Raw genomic sequence first — 23,598 nt, 5'->3', positions numbered from 1 at the left:
ACCAGCGTTCAATCCTGGGCGTGCTGTGCCGGTCCCAGCCCCGGGGCACGCTGAGTAGGTGACTGAGCCCGGCCGTGGTGGCGCGTGCCTGTAATCCCAGCTCTTAGGAGGATGAAAATAGGTGGATCACTACAAGTCCAATCTGTGTACTGAGACCCTGTAGACCCTGTACTAAATACATAGAAAAAGAAAAAGTAAAAGTAACTGCTCAAAGGAAAGAACAACTGGGATAAGGGAAAGGAGAATAGAAAGAAGGAAGGGATATAATATCATATATAAAGTATAAATTATTTTTTTATCAATTTTGAACACCTGTATCTATCTGATAGCCTGAACAACTACTTTGAAGACAACAGTATCTAGTGTAACAGCCGGTGTTAATTTTGTATCGTATTGCTTTGGATTCTGCACCTTTTTAATGTTTCTAAAACTATTTTATTCTCTCTAAAATAAAAAATGCAAATTTCAGTGTCCAGAAGTAAAATTTGATAAAACAATAAAAAAAGAAAAATCGAGATTGATGTAGCCCTCTACAATCTTTTGTTCTTGCTACTGACAAATTTCTTACAAGCTTAAGGTCAGAGTTCCTCTTGGTTTTTAAGAGAATGCAATTAAGGGTCTTGACTCGGTGATTAAGGCTCTTGCACCCAGCCCTCTGCCTGTTCTCCTTTGTGCTGCGTGGTCTCGGGGCCCTGGCCCTGGGTCAGAGGTGGCTGGCTCCCAGCCTTTGTTCCCTACCTGGCTGCTCTCCATTATCTTGGCGTCCGTCATGGCTCGCTGGCTCCCACTGCTGACACCAGGGTTCTGGTGACTCTTGGGCACAACATCCATGCTGGATGGCTTTCTTGCGATTATCTCTTTGGAGTGGCAGACCTATGCTGCCACAAAGATCACTCCATAGATCGCTCCAAATCACAGCAGTTTCTAAGCAACAACCTTGTATTTCTTGCTCAAGCTACATAGCTGTGGAAGGACAGTTGCAGTTCTGTTTCATGTCCATATTTTTTCTCTTGATCCCCGTGATAGACTGGCTCCTCTAAGGACTGAGTCAATCACACAGCAAGAAGGAAAGATAGATGGAACCCCATGATACATCTTGCAGTCCCCGCTGGAAAGCACTTGTATCAATTCAATTCACAGTTCACCGACATCTGTGCAGTCCTATGGGCAAGCACAACCGCATCGAGCAGTGTGTAGTATAATCTTAGCCCAAGTAGAAATAGCAAATATTTTCTTAAATTTCATCTTCCCAGCATTCATTCAGACCCATTTGTGGCCTAAGCATGTCTCCCTCAGGCAGTGGCACGTACCTCCACATGTGTGCGAAAGGCATGGTGAGGGAAGTGAGCAGCACCCTGCCCTAGGTGACACAGGCCTGGATGTCCTGGGGCACAGTACTGCAGATGGGGATCAGGGACAGAGATACACAGTTTCCTGTGGTCAGATCTCCGAGTACTTCCCAGGCTTGTTGTCCCATGGAGTGAGTTCGGAGTACAGGAGACACTCTTAACTGGCCTTCCCACGACATTCGTGAGGCCCAAGGCGAGAATATAAATGGAGGTTCAAATGCTACAGTCTAAATATTTAAAAGTTACATGACACACTACTAAACTCTGACATAAATGTGCTCCAACTTCTCACCATGGCAAATTAATCTTCATCTAGTCTGGGAGGGTTAGCAGGACTGAGCAGAGAACCTGCAAAGACGCAGGCCTCAGGCCCACTCTGACAGGCCCTCCCTTCCCACCTCCAGCTCTCTGACATGCTCAAAAGGCCACATGCTTGAGTGCTGCTGAGCGTATCCAGCAGCCTGTCCACGCTAGATCTAGATCCACATCAAGGACTGCACTCAGGGGCCAGGCCACAGGAGGGAGAAGGCTGCTCTGGACCCTGCAGAGTGCTCTGAAAAAGGTTACCTGTACTCTGGACGAGCACAATACTTTGCACCTCTCACTTGTGGAGAGAGCCTGGGCCTACTGTGGGTCAAAGCAACCCACAATTATAGTCTCAGGAGAAATAAGCATTAGCAAATAGAGGAATACCTTATGTTTCTGTCCAAGTTTTTATGCAAAAATCTGCTTGTGTCAGTAAGAGAATGTAGTCATAAAATAATTCTAAAAGATCATGTTCTAAGACTTTTTGTGCTTTTGTTTGGGTTCAGCTACAGAACCTGAGTCGATTTGGACCCATCACACCTTATTTCTTAGCAAACCTTACCCACTCAAGGAGTATTCTAAGCAATCCCTCCCTGTTCGCTTCACAAAATGTCTGTTCTTTTGAGGGAAAGAATTTCCTGAAAAACTCTAATAAAATTGTTTTTATTTGTAAAAGAGCATATTTTCTTAAGAGCTTTGTACCTACTATATAAATATTGTCTAGCTTTCTGTGCAAAGGCAGCACAAAATTTGACTTATGTTTAAGAATGTGATACTAAGGTAAAAAGTGGTTGTGTACTCAGGAGGCTGAAGCAGGAGAGCGAGCTCCGCTCTCCTGCTCAGCCTGCTCAATTGAAAGAGTAATATCTTATGTGAAGAGGGGGAGAGAGACAGAGACAGACAGAGACAGAGACAGACAGAGAGAAGGAGAGAAAGGGAAAGAGAAGAGAAAGAAGAGGAGAGAGGGATGGGAGAGGGAAGAGATTAAAGAGAAGAGGAAAGGAGAAGAGAGGAGAGAAGAGAAAAAGAGAAGAGAAAGAAGAAGAGAGAGGGATAAGAGAGGGAAGAGAAATAAGAGAAGAGGAAAAGAGAAAGGAAAAAGAAAAAAGAGTGGGTATATATGTAACTCAGTGCAAAGTCCCTGTGTTCCATGTCCAATACTGTAAAAAAGAAAAGAAAAAGGAAAAAATATAACACAACCTGACATTAACCAGTCAAAATGTCCATGTCCATGTGATGAGTTACAAGTGACTCTTTTCTCTCCTTGGCATGATTCATGCTATGTAAAAAAGGAAATTTTTTTCAATTAAGTGGCCAAGCTTAAAAACCTGTGTCTATGACCAAGGGAAGAAGTTGTGCTGGATGAAATCCGATAAGGTTACAACGGTGGGGTCACTCGAGCTTCAAGTTTTTTAATCCCAGTGAGGAGTCCTGAGTGGGGATCACTACCCCCCAAACCACATTTTTAATGAGTTAAAAAGTACATCTACATACAAACAAGTCCCTAGAAAATGCAGATTAAAAAGCTTTACAGGTCCGGGAGACAGTTGGCGGTCTAAGCGCTTGCCTGGCAAGAGCAAAGACTTGGGTTCAATCCTCCATACCACAAGCCGTGCCAGCCCCATGCCCTCCCAGCCTTTAAAACCAGGCATGGTGGCATACACCTGTAATCCCAGAGCTGGAGAGGCTGAGACAGGAAGATCACTATGAGTCCAAACTGCATGGTGAGAACCTGTACCAAATAAATAAAATCATTTTTAAAAAATGCTTTGCAAATATTGAATTATAAAATGTAAATTAGCTGAGTCTACAGGGTGGATTTCAAAGAAATAGCTGTAGCTCAATTCCACAAATGACGCCTAGCCACCAGTAACTGTCACGGTCATTATGCATGTCCACAACACACTACAACTTTGTGCGATATCCTATCCTCAAACTGTTAGAAGTGCTGGTCATTTATTTGCCATTCCAGTATTTATCTTATGTTTTACTCTAGTACTCCTTTGCTATCATGAAAACTTTTTCTGAGTTCAATTGTTTTGAAACATTTAAGTTTCTAAATATTGCTTAATCTTAATTTTTGTTCTAAGATTTATACTGTATCTTTGACTTACAATTTATTTAAAAGACATTGTGTGATATCTTCTCCTAGTATTAGAAACTTTAAAAAGTATATTTCCATTTTCTGTTGACTTTAAAAAAAAGAGGTTTGTACCTATGTTGTTTATTTATTATTTTTTGCCTATATCTTGTAATATGAGAAACTACTTTGGCAGTAACAATACACAATGTACTAACCATTGTTACTCTCCTAAAATCTTGTTTTGAGATTTTGTACCATTGTTTTTATTTTTTTTCTTTAAAATAAAATAACTGATGTCAAAAAATAAATAAATAAAAATTAAAAAAATAAAAATAAAAATAAAAAAATGTAAATTAGAACTTTGGCTGGTACACAAATATTTACTTTTTTCAGTTGCATATCACTTACTACCAAGTACATTTTAAGAAAATCATCAATTTGCTTTGTTTTATATGTACTTAATTTTTTTTCTCAACCAGGAAAAATATGAAACAGAAAACCTCATATGTAACCAAGCTGAAACAAGAAAGCCAATTACTTTTCTCTAATGAAATGTTCTATTTCCTTAGCTTGTGGTTTCATTAATTTCCCAACTTTATTTCATGCTGATCTAGATTTTAGTCATTTTCCCTAAACACAACTTGAACAAGAGATGTTTGAATTAATTTTTAAAAAAATTGCGTATCTACAGTGTGAAAGACACTTTTCTATGAGGTGGCAAAAGGTAGAAGACTGTTCACGTTTCTGTCACAGAACTTCCATCTTAAAGCTGAAATGAGGGTAAATTAAAACAGGTAAGAAAGAAGTGTTGAGCACTCTGGTAATTACACCACAGAAAATCAAGACAGAAAATAACTTGTAGGAAGCCCTCTGTCTCTGCAGAGGTGAAATTTGAGCTGAGTAATCATTAAGGACAAGACGAAGCCATACGTGAATATTTATAAGACTAGAATATTTATGCCACCAAAGAAACCAGTCTGGTGTGTTGCAGAACTGCCAAGTCATTACTATAGGGGCGTAATGAACACGGGAAAGAATCCACCGAGAAGGGTCCTTAACTAGAGGCCAGTTCAGTGAGGGTGTTCTGGATTAGCATTAGGTGAATTCCTTTTATTAATGGTAGAAATTCCCTAAAGGACTGAAAACAGAAGAACAGTGTAACCCAACACCACTTTCAGAAAAAAACTTTGGTTATGAGTGAGGACTTCATTTGCCTAAAAGCCTGGTAAGCGTGATGGCGGAGGAAACAGTGAAACTGGAAAACCACCTAGGACACAGCAATTCCTTGCTGCCTGGATCTACCTCTAGAAAAATAAGACTTCATTCATGCGTCCACTCACTTTGTTCTGGCCATTCATGTGGGTTTATAGCTTATGGCCCTTGTTTCCTGCTCTCTTCTCCCTTTATTTTTTCCCCCTCAGTCTCCTTTCCTTGTATACCATGCAATCAAGTAAGTTTCAGAGCTCTCCTCTGACCCTGTGTGCAGATGATTGGGCAGAACTTTCCTTCTGATTAAAATACACAACAACTGCACCTGAAGTTGCCACACCGTGGTGCCTATATGGCTAGAAGTACTTTTAGAAGGTGTGCACTGCTCAGAAGTTGCTCAACATTTACAACTATGATTCAGTAATTTCAGATAATAGGCAGATGTGTCTTCCTTTGTCTTTTTCTGACTTAGTCATTTTACCCTCTTAAATTATATTAATGAGAGAACCAGCTTCATTACCATGAGAATTCTATGTGGTAATGAAAAAGCCAAATAATTCTCATCTTCCCCCAAAGTTGTCGGGTACTAAGAGCTGCGTAGCATTAAGAGAATCAGACACATGCAAGGCCTTCTGTTTAGTTTTCTGTCCTTATCATACATGCCCAGTTTAATTTCTGGAACATCTTCTGCATCTTTATTAATCTTTCTGAGGTACAACAGTTAGTGGCCTTGGTTCAGTCATTAACTTCGATATGAAAATGCTTTCAAAATGTAGTGACTCCTATGCATTTTTCATAGTCCTCAGGGCTGGGACAAGGCACCTGACACAACCAAAAGGAGCAGAGGTTGATTTTGGCTCCTGTTGTAGTCTGTGGTCCCTGTGCTATTGCAAAGAAGCACATGACAGGGATGTATGGCAGAAGAGAAACTGCTCATGTCGAGCAGAAAAGTTGAAGGGAGGAGCTGGAAAGGGGGATATACCCTCCCGGGCACTCATCCAGTGGCACCCCTCTCAACCAAACCACACCTCCCAGAGCAGGCCAGCTATAACACCCCTAATCCAATCACATTCCAAAAGCCACACCTAGTAACCAATGAGGCTTTGCAGCTAAATCATACAATGCTATCTCATGTCACTTCTGGCTAATGTGTCAAACTTAGTCTTGTTAGGGATAGATTCATTTATGAGAAGAAGCTGGGTTTAGTTGGTCAGGGAAAGTATTTTCCATTTTTAGATGATATGCAATTGTTTCCACATTTAGTTTCTTTGGAAATCTCCTTGGTGTTTTCCCATGCATTCAAATGGTTGTGCACAACAGAAAGGAGACTGTGACTCAGATGGAAAAGAGTTACGAATAGCAAAACTATTGCCATATTTTTCACAATCTCTCTGGCTCAAAGCTACACTGATCAAACCACTGAAATGAGCTTTTATAATATTGTACTTCAATAAACAGCAGGAGAAAACATTCTCTCCAGTTATCTTTTTTAAATATTTTGAATATTTTATTATTATTTTTTTTTCGGAACCAGGAATTGAACTAAGGCCCTTCCGCTTGCCAGAGAAGGGCTTGTTCTACTAGCCATCTCCCCGACCCCTGTTTTGTTTAGTTTTGTTTTTGGTGGAACAGGGAATTGAACTCAGGTTCTTGCGCTTGCCACTTATTCCACTGAGCCATCTCCCTGGCTCCTGTTTTGTGTATTTTAATGAACTACTACATTTGAAAGGCCAAATACCATAAATGGTGAAATTTTTTTTAAATCTCAAAATTATTTAGGGTATTTAGGTAGTAGTATCCTTCATTTTTAAAACAGCTATTTTATTTTTAACATTGAGGACAGATAGTAAAGATTTCTTTCTTCTTTTTTTTGTCTGTGTGTATTTAGCACAGGGTCTCACTACACAGATGGGACTTGTAGTGACCTCCTGTTTCAGCCTCCCAAGCAATGGGATTATAGGCACACTGCCACACTCAGCCTCATCATTATCTCAGCTCACGCCAGGGGTGGTGCTGGCCCAGCACACAAGGGCAAAGACTTCAATGAAGATAAATCTTCCCGAGGAACTAGTGCCTCCTTCGTTTTAAATTTACCCACAGATAATTTTATAAATGTCAGTCAATGCATAAGAAGTGAACTTCATATATTTAGTATTTAGTGTCTTACACCATCTTTGTACCTATCTATTTCTAGATCAAATTTTAGGCCTAGAAAAATGTTATCTATGACATCTATGGCTACAGATATGATTTGCTCCAAATACTACCATTAGATAGTATAATGCCCTATATTAGTAAAATAGTTTCCCATTTTCCAGACTACTTAATGCCCTGAGATCTTCTGTAGAGTCAGGATCAATTTGTTTTATCAACCATTATTCTACTTCTGTCCGTAGTTTGTAAAATAAAAAATAATAACTTAAAAGAAGCACATCAGAATCTAGAACTATCAAATTCTAATTTTAAAAAAGAAACAAGATAGACCAGAATTGCACTGTCACAACAACCTTTAAAATTGAGCCACTTCAAATTATAAACATCACTTTCTAATTCTTCTCTTGGAGTCATTGAAAGTAGGTGAACTGTGCCGTGGCCACCACGTTCCATGTGGCACTCAAGCTGGTGGAGAAACCTCCACTGCCAGCGTTGCCATTTCTTTCCTGCAAGGAACAAAGGGGAACTTCAGGGAACGAGGTCAGGGTTGCAGCCCAGAAATAACAGGCTCACCACTCCTTGGCCACAAGTGGTCACGTGACCCCACAGGTCGGGAGGAGAGCTGGGGTTGAAGTCAGTGGTGGAAAGCGTAACTCTATACATGTTTTAGAGAAGGGAGGCCTGGGGAATACATCGATGCACACCCTAGAGTTGACCACGAGGATCCAGCCTAGCCTTCCCTTCAGGCTTTCTGTGGACTGTGCCAGTGAGTTTCAAGTACATCAGTCCTTGAGAAAAGACCAAAGGGAAGTGAGGGAAGAGCACTGCATTTGCAGTTTTTTGCATTTCAGCCCAACCAGTCAGAAAACACAGGCTTCCTGACACACGTGGAATAGCAGCTCGATGAACGAACTCATCTTCGCTTACATCCTAATGCTGGAGGAGACAGCATTACGTTGTGCTGTGCCTCTCATGGTTCCTTTGGGAGAACTGAGTTTATCTGGCACTTTTCTGGCATCCTTGGACTTGTGCTTGTCTGGGAAATATTCCCACACTAGGAAATCAAAAACTATTAATAGTCGTTCATTTAGAAGGTGAAGTAGATTTAAAAAATTTCAAGTAGTGCCTTGGCTTTACATGAGGGATTGCTCTTGGCTCTTTCCCAAACACTCTGGTAGATTCTGTGAATTTCACACAAGAAATGTTAACTGTAGTCTCAGCTACACCGTCTATGAGGCAGATACGACTGCCTTCCCTGGCAACACAGAGCTGCTGAGGTCCAGCCACTCACCGGGCAAGTAAGATAAGCTCGAGGTCTTTGCTACTTCGAATATCAAGAACTCAGCCAAAGCACTTTTCCTTCTGTGTTGGTTTCCTTTGTCACCTAAGAGGTATGCTTTACATAGACTGTGCAGCACATATAAAACACACAACTTGAAATGGTTGACATAAATAAACACTGGTGAGCCCATTGATACAATCACAGAGTGAACTCATCAATATTCTCAAAAATTATCTAGTGCCCCTCCTTACAAAAAAAATATTGGCACAATATATTTATGTGTCTGTCTGGTTCAGACATGCAACTTAATATGAGTACACCGTGTGCAGTGATCGAATCAGCAAGATTAGCATTTCCATCTCTTCAAACAGTTGTCGTTTTTATGTATTTGGGAACTCTTGAGTCTGTCTCTTGTCAGTCTGAAATATTTAAGTTGCTGTAGAATATAGTTAGCCTACTATACCACACAGCACTGGGACCAGTTCCTCCTACCTAACTGCACTTGGAGCTGCCACCAATCCCTTTCTATTCCTCCTTCACTTACTCTTCCTGCCCCTAGTACCTATTATTCTCTTCTACAAGATCAACTATTTTAACTGCTACAAAGGAGTGAGAATATAAAATGTGCTTGCCTCTCTGAGCCTGATTTATTTCACTTACCATGATGACCTCCAGTCCCATCTGGGTTGCCTGACTGGCAGGATTTCATCCTTCTGATGTCTGGACGAGTCTTCACCATGCGTGTGTGTCTACGCTGCACTTTCTACAGCCATCCATCCACTAGGTCTTTTTTATTATTTAGAGAATACTTTATTAGTTTCTGTAATCAAACCCACATAGATAAGACTTTACATATTTAATACAATGCATTACCCCTCTTATAAATGGAAAAAAATAAGTTCAGCTATCTTAATTGACTGTATCTTAGCTACTGAGAACAGTGCTGCTGTTAGCAAGCCAGTGCAGAGGTCCCTTCTGCAAAGTGATTACAGTTCCTTGGAGCAAGTACTTGGTCATGGGACTGCCAGGCCATACAGTCCTTCTACTTTTTGATTTTTGAAGAATCTTCATGTTGTTTCCCATTATGACTGTATTAATTTACATTCTTAACACCGTATATAAATCATTCCCTTTTATATTCCTGTTTCACCCTACCCTTTGCGGATCCACAGATAACAAAGCACCTGCGTTCTGTTACTATTGATTAATTTTCATTTTCTAGAATTTATAGAGGAGATCACAAAACAGTGACTCTTCTGTGTATGTCTGGTAAGTTTCACTCAGAATAACTAACCTGAGTTTTATCCATATTCTTGTATAGATCACATTTGATTCATTTTCATTGATTCATAATATCTTATTAAATGGATGTTCATAATTTCCTTATACATCGACTTGATGAAAAACATATATGTTTTCTCCACTTTTATACTACAAATAAATCTGCTATAAACATTTCTGTAGATGTCTTTGTAGGAACATGAGCTTTCCTTTGTTAGGTAAAGATCTGGAATAGAATGACCAAATTGCATGTTTTTAAATTATTTTAGAATTGCAAAAGTGTTTTCCAAAGTGCTATATATACCCTTGGATCTCCTCAAGTATGTGGCTACTATTTGCAGTTTCTATACCTTCTCTTTCAATACTTGATGTTCTCAATCTTTTCCATGTTATGCATATGTAAGGTGTTCTCTTGTGGTTTGGACAAGCATTCTGCAGTGACTAATAACATCAAACATCTTTTCAGATAGCTGTCCAAAACCCTTATACTATTTTATGGTGAAATATACTTGCAAATATTTTCAATTTTTATTTGTTTTTTTTAAATTAAGAGCTTGTTTTATTTTAAACTTTTTAATTTTGAGACAGCAACAAATTTACACGGAGACATGAAGAACTATAAAAGACATGGCTATTTTCAGTCATTTAAAGGTTACACTGCCAGTCTGGTCCACATCACATTAATGTGTATTTCCTACAATATAAACGGGTATTTCTTATAAATCCATAAATCCTACACAACCAGAAATCCAGGAAATTAATATTTGTACATAATTACCATTTAATATTCACACTCCAGTCAAGTAAGTTTTGCCAGCTGTTCTGAAGTCTTTTCCAAAGAAAAAAACAAACTCTACTTCAGATGTATATGTTGCATTTTTGTGTCTCAGTTTCTCTCAGTGTGGAACTCTTTTATTTTTTTAGCTTTTAAAGACCTTAAAATTTTCTTTTTCTTTTCTTTTTTTTATGTTAGGAAAGGGTCTACAGGGTGTTCAGAGTCTCATTAGTAGATCGAACTCATAGTGATCTACCTGTTTACAGCCTCCCAAGAGCTGGGATTAGACCTTAAAATTTTCAAATGTTATTGCTCAATTATTTCCTAGAATGTACTTCAATTTAGGTTTATAATTGGTTTATGCATTTTGGTAGGTTTATCACAAAATTAATAATGAACTGTTGTTATTGCATATTATTTTTAATAAAAACATTTTTATGGAGGCATAAAGGAGAAACTCTAAAAAGCTCCTAATCATTGTGTATAATACTAGTTTAATATGATACGACTTATGTATCTACTATTACATAAACATATCTATCACTCTTCTCAAATTATCCTGGAACCCTTTGTTTTGTTTTGTTTTTATTAATTGTATTGAGAAACAAATAACAATGAGACAGTTTCAAAACTGATTAGTAGGACAGTTTTAATAATTAATACATTGCATATTGTTGTCTTCATAGTGCTCATTCATAGTACAAGATGCAGACATGATATCCTATCCAAATACTCTTAGTACAAATCTTTCTTCTTGTTGAATTAAGGGAAAGTAGTTGTACATCTATCCTAACTCTTTTGTATATACAGATAGAAAATGGTCGTTTATTTGTATCCCCTGTTTTTGTTTAGTTTTGTCAGAGATGGGTATTCTATTTCCATTTAAATATTGTAGGTATGTGAATTCAGTAAAATAATCCAAAATAGTTCAGTAGTCCATAATAGTAGTGGATTATACATAGGACTGGCAATGTCAGAAGTTGGGTTTTTTTTGTGCGTTTTTTTGTTTGTTTGTTTGTTTGTTTAAATTTTATTTATTTATGTGTGTGTGGCCAGCTCAGCCCACCAGGGGGCGGGGCTGGCTGGCATGTGGTGCTGGGGGATTGAACCACGGTCCCCTTGCTTTGCGAAGCTTGTTCTGTCCCCTTGTTTTGCGAAGCTTGTTCTAAGTAGGTGCTTCAGACTACTGAGCCATCTCACCAGCCCCCGTCAGAAGTTGTTGACTTGAGTCTTGTATAGCTCAGCATATTAATATGACTTTACTTTTTAATACCTTCTTTTTATACTTTTCTTCTGGATGGTTAAGATCAAGATAAAGCAAGACCTATATAACAAGAAATGTAACTTTTGTATCTGGCAAGGTCAGTCTGATCCCCTCAGGATTTACCCTGAAGCCCTGTACTGCAGTTTGCAGATCCTTTGTGAGTGTCAGCCATGTGGATGAGTCACTCCCGTTGCTTGACCAATTTGCTCCCTATGAAAACCTGAGAGAATGATTTCTCTCTATGTTATCTCTGCTTCCAAATCTCATCTCCAATTCCAAGAGAAAATGTTGTAAGTTTTCTGTTGCTATAGATTAGTTTACATTTTGTAAAGTTATGTATAAAGGGGATGATACAGTACATATCATTTTTGCTTACCTCATTTCACTTGATTTAATTATTTTAAGATTAATTATTCTTATATCATGTACTAATATTTAGCTACTTGTACTTTGAACAAATATTCTTTTTCATGGTATGCCATCATTATGGGAAATCTGTGACAGTCATTTGAGTTGCTTCTAGGTTTTGACTATTACAATAAAGCTACCATGAACATGTGTGCATAATCTTTATGTGGAGCTATTCTTTCAATTCTCACTCTTCTCTCTCTCTCTCTCTCTCTCTCTCTCTCTCTCTCTCTCTCTCTCTCTCTTTCTCCAGAAAGCTCAAAGTACTTTCTTTTTTCCTTTCTACTCATTGATAGTATACACCTCTATTAAACGTTTTAAAACCTGGCATCCTCCTGCATCTTTTGGAGCCTTTCAAAGGTGCAATTATTCAAACACATAAAGACTTGAATGTTTCCTTCAAAATATTTTTTGTGAGGTGCATGCTTTGCACTGTGTGCTTGCTTATTCATTTACTAGAGTATTCAAAGCTGATGATTGGGAGCTGCTATGTTTCTGTGACATACAAAAATAATGACAACACTTTCTATGTCCTTTGTTGGCTTTCTCAGGAAAGATTTTCAGTCAAGGGTTTCTAAATGCCTTCAGAGGATTAATTTCATGACAAATACAAGGAAGTGAATCTGGAAACAAAGTAATTTTATAGATTTTGGGAATTAAATAATAAGATCTTATATATGAACCAATCTGTTTCTTCTTTGTCCTTTACACACAACTAGATTGCAGTCCCCATCCTCCTTTGGGAGTCACAGTTCCTGCGTGAACAAAAACAGACACAGTAAGTTGCACGTGTGGATCCACTCATCACAGTCCCTCCCGTGGGTCTTCAGCATCCTTCCCCTCCCCTAGTGGTCTTGTGACAAGTGTTGAAGACGGTAGACCACCATGATAAAAGGATGCTGGGTACCTGATGACCAATTGGAAGGGAATCACACATAGATCAGAAGCACTAATTAGATTATGTGAATAGTGTCCATCACAGTCAGCCATTGGAATTGGCAGATCTTCATATTGCAAGACCTACCATCATGCATACTATTACAGAGATCAGTAGGATCAGAAATACACATCAATAACAAGGCTTCTGCATTTTCCACTGGCGCTTCCTTTTTCCTGGACTTCAGGCTTCAAGCCCTTGATGGAATGCTCAAGCCCACTGAGACAACAGTGCTTAGAGTTTAATTGAAAGGCATAACTACTGTGCAATAGTCCTTTTAATCAAGATGTTAAAAGGAAACTTTATTAAACTGTGATTGAGTATATAAAATTAAGATGTAATGCATTTTAAATATATTAGCTCAAATTATAAAATATTAAATTAAGATTTAATATATTAAATTAAACACAGATTAAACTAGATTTAAAAAATGCTTTTAAAAAATCCTAAATACACCAGAGAAACTATTAACCATTTTATTTGAAAGTGAAAATCTAGTAAGTACCACAGTGATGAGAGAGGGGGAACTGAGGGGAACCTAGCCATGCTGGGTACAGAGCAGTTAAATGAGAGCGTCAATGGGGAAGCTGAAATTTGGGCCTAAATTAAAGAGAAAAAAAAGCAAAATCCTGACCTCATTGAATTTCACCATATCCCGGGAGGCTCCAGGGGCAGCGCCAACTCTGACAGTGAGCACATGGCCACGTCTTTAGAACTATTATCTGTTCTCACACCGAGCACAAAAACCCCTTGGAAATGATTCTGTTATTTGTGGGGTTTTTTCCCTGAGATTAGCTAACTCTCTACTGATACTGACCCTTGGTTCTAACCAAAAATGCCAAGTAGAAAAAAACAAAACTAGAAAGAACTGAGTATCTTAAAGAATGGAAGATGGAGGGAAGGGGAGAAGGAGGAGGAGGGAAGAGACAGACAGGCAGGAACTCTAGCTTTCCTGTTTAACTCTGAGGATAAGCAAAGATGGTCATGCCATTGCATTCAACCGAATAAGTGCTCATCCAAAGCCTTTAAATATCAGCCCAGTTAATCTGACTAATTTTGCATGCTTATATCTGGTAATCCCAACAACTAATTTGAAGACAAGAGTATACAGTACAAAAACTATTGCTGAATTCTTGTAATATTGTTTAGTGAAATTCTGTATCATTTCTAAGGAGGTTTTTTTTTTACTATTTTTTTGTTTAAAAGAATTTTTAAATGGATACACAAAAAAGTACTAATTTTTCAGTAAAAGATAAAGAAATTACAAATCAGAGAGTAAAACTTCCACTAGGGATGAAAGGGCCAGAAAGTGATATGACCAGAGAGAAAGGTTTATCTTGTTCTAAAATTGTACTCTTTCCATATGTTAATACAACACGGTGTGCATGCACACACAAACACACGCACGCACATGTGTATGTATATGTGTGCTGGACTGTAGGAGTGCTCTGTATTTGTGGCTGAAGTGTAAACATAAAGAAAACCAGGCAGTTTTTCTAGAGGTCAAGTCACTGCCCATAATCACTAGGAGTTAAAGTACATATGATAATAATAATAAATAATAATTATATCAGTTACCATTTATTAAGCACTTAATGATGTGAGACACAATGATAAATGCTTTGCCCGAAATAATCTATTTCACCAACTGAACCAACTTATGAAATAAGAACGATCGGTACCTGTATATTATGGGTCGGAATCCTTAGAAAGCTTAAGAAAAATGTCCAAGACCACAAGGTTTTAAGTCCCAAGGCAGAATTCCAACTCAGAGTTGCCTACAACCTCCCTCTTTGCCTCTCTTCTCTAAAGCACTCTTCATTACTATGATTAGAATACTTAGTTAAAATAAGGAGGGTGGATCAGAATTGCAAAGTATTGTGATTTTTATACTAAACCTGTTCAGTGGCTGCTTGCCGAGTATGAGAACCTGTAAACAACAGCGGGCTTATTATACTCACGTGAAGGTGCTATCTGGCTTCTGTGATTTTGTCTTGCTATTGAAGTAAGCAGTGCAGTGTGTCAAGGGCTGCTGTAAGTGCCAAGCAGAGGAGGGAAACCTGATTTTATTTATTACACTTAGTTTTTAATTTTGTTCTTCAACCTCCTATATGGTTTCACTTTATATTCTTTTCCAGGTGGCTAAAGGACACCGATGACAATACTAAAATGCAATCATAAAATAAAATGCAGTCATCTTTTTAAACCCAGTTTTGTTGTTTGCTTTCTGAGGCACTGAGTACTAGACTTATAGCATTTGCACTAAATTACATCTCTGGTCTCTTTTATTATTGTTGTTGTTGTTGTTGTTGTTGTTGTTGTTGTTGTTGCTATTGACAGGATCTCCTATGTCTCTAAGTTGCTGGGGCTAGGCTGGAGCTTGTGATATTTCTGTCTCTGCCCCCCTAGAATGCTGGCATCGCAGGAATTGCCACCCCAGCCAACTGAGCCCTCATTTCTGCCTCTTTTTTTTTTTTTTCCAGAACAGGGGATTGAACTCAGGCCCTTGCGCTTTCCAGGAAGCACTTATTCCACTGAGCCATCTCCCTGGCCCCTGAGCCCTCATTTCTTATGGCTATATTTCAACCCAGTCAACTGAGAATCCTCACCTTCACAAAATTCTCCTTTAGTTTGGTTTCTCAAACACTATTCTCGTTTCCCTAGCTTTCCTCCTGTCTCTCTTTCTCATGTAACTCTTTTCCACCATTTTCAACAACCTGACCACTAAACTTCAGAGGTACCATATTTGACAATTTACCTAAACTATTCATCTTCAAGCATAGATACCTTCTGTGTATCAATGACCCACTCCTCTGCTATGTCTTATCTTGATTAAAGATACAAAGTCTAGATATTTTCGGGGATTATCTCTATCATATCTGTGTTTCCAAATCTGTATCAAGGAGCAGGCCAGACAGCTCCGTGGACTAAATTGCCTGCTTAGTTAGACTCAGGGACTGGGGTTCAATCCCTGACATGGCATGGCATGCCAGCCCCGCCCCTAGGACATGCTGAGAGGGTGATTGGGACTGGGCATGGTGGTGCATGCCTGTAATTCCACTGCTTAGGAGGCTGAAAACAGGAGAATCACTATGAGTCCAACCTATATAGACCCTCTACTAAATACATTATAAAAAAACAAATCTATATCCACTTAATATCTCTATCCTGACTTTAGATCCAGATTTTCAATTTCTTACATATAAATGTATCTACACATAACCTATGTCTGTATCTGTACTTAGCCCCCTTATCTAGATATTAAGCCCTATCTGCTCAAATTAAACTCACCCTAACTGAAGAGTGGTTAACAAAATGCTCTCTGGCGATTTCTACTTATGGTATTTAACAAGTTACTGAGGGCTCCTGTGTCCATGTACAGTTAGGTTCTCTAGCAAAATAGAACAGGTAAAAAAATATGTGTATGATGATGCAAGAGAACTTATCAGCCAGGCAGGAGGCAGGAGGTGTACAGCGCCCGCCTGTGCTCTGGTGAGGAAGAAGATTGGCTGCCATCCCAGGAAGATGGAAGACACAGAACAAGAAAGACCAACCATGCAGCACAAACCCAAGGTCAAAGCCCTATGAATGCACCACCACGTCACTGATCTGGGTGTGAGTTGGAGGACGATGACACCAGAGACCGATGTACAAAGGAAGTGTCGCAGAAGATGCCCCTGCTCCAGGAGACTGCGACTTTTCCAAATGGGAAAAGTTATTTCTTTTTCTTTCCATTCTATTCCATGCTAGAAACAATCCTATTGCTTGATGCCACCCACAACCAGCTTGGACCTTCTCCTGCCAGTTTGCTGGCCTACAAGCACCGAAGTGTGCGTTAGCCATCTGCTAGGCATTTACTACTCCAAACAGTTGACCTCTAGCAATGAATGGGCCTAGTCTGCTTCTTAACTTGGTAAAATGGACAAAATTATACTTCTTATCCCATAATGTACCACAACTACTCTATGTTGGACCAAGTCTTTTACAGTGTAGTTATTCTGTGCCTGCAAAATCCCACTCATGTCGTACACCAGACTGACTCTGAATGTTCACTATTTTAGATCAGGGTTGCCAAAAATTTACCTCAGCTGCATCCAGTAATTCAACAGTCAATAGCTGGTATAAAAGTATATTAACCGAATTTCTCCAGTAAGTGATTTTCCTAATCTATTGCTCAAAATGCCCATCAAGCAAGCACCAAGATTTAAGGAATTCCATTCTTTTTGTGAACAGACCAAGTGTCTGCTGCCTCTACCTGTTACCTGCAAATGACTTTCCCCTTTGTTGTAGTGCATCTGTGAAATAATATAATTACTGGGCTGGAGAGAAGAAAGAAAAGAGGAAATTCAGAGTTGAGATGTAGCATGCTCTCTCTCTCTCTCTCTCTCTCTCTCTCTCTCTCTCTCTCTGTCTCTGTCTCTCTCTCTCTCCCCTTCTCAGGATGAGTCAATGAGGGACCGTTTTGAGTTTCTACCATTTTCCATACTAGGAACCTTGTCATTCACTCAAATATGTAGTTTAGCCTTTGTAGGCTTGAAGATATGAATCTATTTCTTCACTGATTCTTCACTGTCCTTGCATACTTTTTGTTCAATTGATTTATTTCTGTTCATATATTGACACTCATTCAAATACCACTCCTTTAAGACCATTTCTGAACAACTTTATCATAAATATATTATTTTTAATATGTTTCAATAATATTGCCTCTTATTATAGTGTTTAATAATAACATTATGGCCTGTAGGTCCAAATCTCATTTAAAATTTGCAATTCTGACAAATGACTAGGTCATAGCTATAAATTACAGATGAGTAAGAGATGTTCAGTGAAGGTAGATAAGTTCACAAGGCTCACAATTAACATTCACGCAACTAAAATTTAAGCCCAGCATTTCTATTGTCCCATATGGTCCCTCCCACCTCCTATTTAGCATCCGGCTCAATAAGTATTCCTTCCCTTGTCTAATCACCTAAAATTATTTTTAATTTCCATTTTTCAAGCAAAGTATCTGTCCTATTGAAGAGTTTGGAAATATTTATTGACAGTATTAATCAAATCAAATGCCTATTCATAGTGAAATATATTGATGCAAACATTTGATGCCAAGAAAATACTAAGCATGGTCTCAGTTTTAAGTAGCTTGCAAACTTCCAATTTAGCAGCAACATAGAATAATGAATAAACTAAAGAACAGGAAGGCATTCAAATTTTTAATTTTACCTTTGCTGCTACCAGGATTAGGAAAGTCATGTAATTCTTCTGTCATATGACTTCACAGCTTTCCAAACCCAGAAAGCTTAGGTTATATGAGCTAACTTCCTGCTCTTAATGTCATCACTGACCTCAAGAAAGTCAATGTCTGATAATACCACACACTTTGCATGTGTAAATCACTTGCATTTAGCCACAATTGCTTTAAAGAATTTGCAAGTAACAACAGATCCTACTTCAGAAAACAGGCTTATGAATCTGTTAATTTTTTTCAATTGTTACAAACAGCAGAAGAGTTAAGATAGGCCATTGCCTACGGTTATTCTTTCTCGATCCCTCAGCTTCCATTCTCTCCCATTATAATGGAGAGTGTGTACAGACATGAAGTCTTAAACAGACATGGGCACATAGTAGCTACTAGGCAACTATTATTTTCCCTCTCTCTTTTTCCCCAATCAAATTCTCTTGCCACCTACAGACATTTAAAAATAAAATCTGTCCGCTTGACTCTCCTACAAAGACTGATTTAAAAAAATAATTTCATAATAGGTTATTAACACTGAACAACCAAGACTGGGTCCTACTTTGTCAGAGATTCAGATCTAAATGACCTGCAGGGACTTTTCCACCCAGTCTATTTAAGCTTCCAGGCAGAAGTCATCCATCCACCTTCTTCAGCTTCCCTCACTCTGACTCATTTTTGGGGTGGTACATCATTAGTCCTTCAACAGGCATTAAGAGTACCCCTGATTCACAGCTTCTATACTTGCATTGTACATCACACTTTTCTCAACAACCAACTTCACCTTATTTTCATTTAAAACTTTACCCATGAAGAGGAAAATTTTTTAAATCTTTTTCAGTGCAGCTGTGAGGCACTGTACTGAAGCACTATAAAAGTGAAGGGTGATAGATAGGAAACCAAGTTGTAAAAAAGAGCCCAAGAAATTTTGCCCAAAAGAAATTATTTCATGAAATAAAACTTCATGAAATCAAAAGTAATGGCTGTGGTTCCCAGTGGATTTTAGATACAGATTCTTCCAACTTTGACCAAATCTGAGATCTAAATTATATCTTTTCTTTTTTTAATGTATTTAGTACAGGGTCTACAGGGTTTCATGACGTAGGTCGACTCATAGTGATTCTCCTGTTTTCAGCCTCTGAAGCGCTGGGATTTCAGGCAAGCGCCACCATGCCCCATCTCATTTACTGTCTCAGCACACCCCAGGGGCAGGGCTGGCAGGGCACACAAGGGAGTGAATGCTGGCCGCTGTGCTCTGCCTAAGCAGGTGCTTTAGTCTGCTGAGCTCTCTGGCTGGCCCCTAAATTATATCTTAATGAAGTTACTAAGGTAGAAATTTCTTGGCCATACATTATTAAGGAAGATCTTCGTATTTTTTATGCCTAATGTTCCATGTTTGGAATGGCATGTAACAATGGAACATAACAAAACTTGTTCTCTTCAAATTCTTGTTCTAAACTGAGATGAAGGAAGAGAAAAGAAAGAAGGAAAGGAAAAAATTATATGTATATACATAGGGTAGCTTGGATAATTGGACTGCTTAGGTCTGTTTGTGTATTGAAAGGAGGAGTTAATGTTTTTTGAACTGGGAATTGAACTCAGACCCTTGTGCTTGCCAGGGAAGCGCTTATTCCACCGAGCCATCTCCCTGGTACCCAGGAGTTAATGTCTGTATTTATTTTTCTCTCTTCTTTTTATGTTTTTGACCAGTTTTACATGCCTATATTTGGTAATCTGAACAACTAATTTAAAGACAACAATATGCAATGTAACAGTGATTGCTGAATTCCTCTCATTTTGTTTAGTGAAATTCTGCATTGTTTCTCATTTCTTTTTAGTGATTGTTGTTCATGAGTTGTTCTAGGAAACAGGTATGAATTCAAAAATTGCAGCCTTTGGTATCAATGGATTAATATGGGTGGATATAATCCAATCAACTGAAGATTGTGTTTGAATTAATTTTTTGTGCCATCCACCAAATACCATTTGACAAATATTTCCAATAATTGGTGCATGATATTTTAAGTTTTTATTAGTCCATGCCTGCAGAACACAACGCTTGCATCCCTTATGAGCCGGTGCCCATATCCCACACCTTTCCCTTCCCTTTCCAGCTCCTCCCCTCCAGCCCGCCTCTCCATCCCTTGATGCCCTTTCCCATTTAACAAATTTCTGGCTCTGTGCTTTCTATTAACTTTTGTTTCTCACTTTATTTAGGATTTGAGCTTCTCCTCTGAGAGAAACCTTTGTCCTGCTTCTCCATCCAATAATGCAGGACATGAGAGTATAGTTTAAAATGTTACCCAAAGATCATTTCTGGTTTTGACATAAAGGCATTTCACATTTCTCAGGTAAAGAGACCATGGAGAAAATTAGTCACTAGTTGATCGTAATGTGGAAGAAAATTGCTCGGTATACAAAAGCTACTTAGGAATAGAGAGAAAACCTTATTAATGAAATGTCACAAAATATCACAGTTCATTAGTCCTTACTTCTGATGCCTATTGAATTAACTATAGACTTAAATGAATGTTTCTTTCACATGCATATTTTAAAATATCAAAATTCTTAATCATTAAATTCACTAAATGCAGTTAACACTTATTTAAAGAGTAATTTTAATATCTCAAAGCTCCTTACTTTAAGATTACAATGTGCAAACTATCTAAATTCAACTGAATTTATTATTATGGAGCAGCTTTAAGCTTTATTTTAATTCTTGGATTACTGAACTCAAGAATCTATTTGGCAACCTGTTTATGTGTTATGTATGTTGTAATTAAAGCTGTAAATGTATTCATAAGCACATTTATAAAAAATTATAATGTCGTGTGTTTAGAATCTTTGATTGTGGTAACCTTAAAGTTTCAAGAAGAATAAAAATGTTTGAAAGTACCATTTGTCTATATCTTCTTCTTATCTTCATTTTCTGTATAGAATTTAAGTAAGGACTGTGTGGATTGAAAATACCTGGATTTTTCTTATTGCTCAAACTTTCAGTTGGGAGAAAAAAAAATTGTTTTGTTCTTTATTTAACTCTTAGAATTGTGAAATTGACATTAAAACTAAATAAAACAATGGAACATGCATTTTAAAACATAAATGTCCGATGACATCAATGCCATTTTCTTGGTTTTCCTCAGAAATGCTAAGAGAAAAATAACTTATGGAATCTTTCCTTTCTATTTCTGTAATATTCTGTGTGTCAAAGTCATCTGAAATGTAATCAAATAATCAATAAATATTCCTCTGGCTATAAGACTGAAATATAATACTAACTTGTAATTTATTTTGAAATATACAAGAGTATTATTTTTATTTTAATTTACATTATAGAATTATGTCACGGATAATATTTCCATGAGGATCTCTCTGTATCTATTTTTCATAATTATTTTCTCACATATACCCCCAGGGACCATCTTGCTTATAAGGATTATTATAATTATAACCATCTTACTTATAAATACTATATATAAAAGACTTAATCCATGTCTTTTCCTCCTCAAATTCCATGTAAATAAGCACGCACATATAACTACAAAGTTCAATAGTTGCTTATCTAACTCAAGGTTTAAGGGTCTTGGGTGTAGCTCAGGGATCAAGTTCTTCTTTCTCATTGTGAGGCCCTGTGTCTGATGCCCAGCACTTCATATAAAAAGGGAAAAATGATTGAAGAGAAAAATAATGGGCAGGGGAGGGGAAATATAAAGCACTAGTTTGCTAGGCCAACAGTCCCTACAGCTCTATTGATCCTGGGAAATAAAAAAGCAAAGATTTTTTGTATGATTTTGGATACCCGATTTCAAGGCAGAAAAACAGAGCTAAAAAAAAAAAAAGAATAATTGCATTTCTCACTCTGGGAATTTCACTCAAAGTTAAATGAAAATATCAGGAAGTTTGCAAGAAGGTGAAAATGGAAAGATTAAGAAATATTTAAGTATCTAAATTCAATGTACAGTTTGTGCCAGTTTAACGAAAAGAGAAAAAAAAAAGTAGGATTGGTTGATTCTTGTTTTAAATCTGATTTTCACACATTGCATAAATGAGGAAATTTATATTTTAATTACTTTGTCAGAAACAAAGTCCCATAGAAAGAGACACTCAAAACTGCGAAGCAACACGGGGACACAGGAAAGAGAAAAATATATCCCATTGAAATTTAACACATGGGCCAGGGCGGTATCTCAGTAGAATAGGTGCTTGTCTGGCAAGCACAAGGTCCTGAATTCAAGTCCTGGTGAGAGAGAGAGAGAGAGAGAGAGAGAGAGAGAGAGAGAGAGAGAGAGAGAGAGAGAGAAGAAATTTAACACAAACAAGAGAGGGAGTGGTGAGTCAATTTGGTGACTGAGACAGAGAGGGAGCAGGAGTTGGGGAGCTACTGGGAAAGTCTGCATGGGGCACCCAGGGCTTTGCGTGAGCTCACATCCCACAGCCCCACAGCACTAGTGGGAAGCACATGCACTTCCCTAGGAGGAAGGACTCTGTAGTCTACCACATATCAACACAGAAACTAAATGATTGAGGGTTATAATCCTAATGACTGTTTAGTGACTAAAGAGCAACGTCTGTTTGTGCATTCCACTGACCAATGTAAATGTTTCCTGAGATGCAAAATTTTTCTGAAAAGATCTTGTCCAGCCCTAAGTTTATTTCTCTTGAAATAATCAGCATACTATATAAGAAAAGGGGTCAAGAGAAAGGTGGAAAAAAGAAAAGGACTGAATAAAATATTCTCCAAAGAGCAAATTTGGGACCAGGGATGTAGCCTGGCAGCACAGGGGATGTCTGGCAAGCATGCGGCCCTGAGTTCGATTCTCAGTATCAAAAGGAAAAAAAGAACAGATTTTATATTTCACTTAGTAAAAAGACAATAGGTATAAAAAGAAGATTTGAAGTATTTTTAGTATATCAACAGATATACCAATATTATAAAAAGAAAAAAATTCTATTTCTTCAGTATGCCAGGAGACGTGTTAATGGTCTAGTACAAAATCAAATCTTTTAAGCCTCTTTCATATTATACAAGATAGAAAGCCTAGCTCCTTCTAGCTTTGCCAGCCATAGACCTGAACAATAACCTCATTGAACTTGAATTTTAGAATCAAAAACAATGAAATAATAGTATTTCGTGCCCTGGGAGTGTTTCGGGAGTGAGTCAGCTCTCGGTTGATGCTCAGTGTACGCTGCGTTATGCACTCCATCAACAAATTATTATTGATCAGCATTTGGCTATCTGATGGGATCAAAAATTAAAAGTACATCATGCGCCCACCCTTGAGAAGTTCACCAGTGGTAAGAAAGGAAGAAAGAA

At 38.0% G+C, this 23,598-nt stretch overlaps 1 protein-coding gene across 1 annotated transcript in view; it reads right to left on the bottom strand.

Annotated features, from left to right (window-relative positions):
* Positions 1–7,561: 7,561 nt before the first annotated feature.
* LOC101589321 (60S ribosomal protein L32-like) overlaps positions 7,562–23,598 on the bottom strand; it is a 25,254-nt gene continuing 9,217 nt past the window's right edge. Inside the window, exons 3-4 of the mRNA XM_004639327.1 lie at positions 8,029–8,155; positions 7,562–7,607 (exon numbers count right to left, since the gene is read on the bottom strand). Coding sequence (XP_004639384.1) covers positions 7,562–7,607; positions 8,029–8,155 — 173 coding nt within the window. The remainder of the gene's footprint in view (positions 7,608–8,028; positions 8,156–23,598) is intronic.

The sequence above is a fragment of the Octodon degus genome, unplaced genomic scaffold, assembly GCF_000260255.1.
Source record: "Octodon degus isolate 3935 unplaced genomic scaffold, OctDeg1.0 scaffold00109, whole genome shotgun sequence".
Classification (NCBI taxonomy): domain Eukaryota; kingdom Metazoa; phylum Chordata; class Mammalia; order Rodentia; family Octodontidae; genus Octodon; species Octodon degus.
Note: the sequence above shows the minus strand (reverse complement) of the source record. Positions and strands in the feature narration are given on the sequence as shown.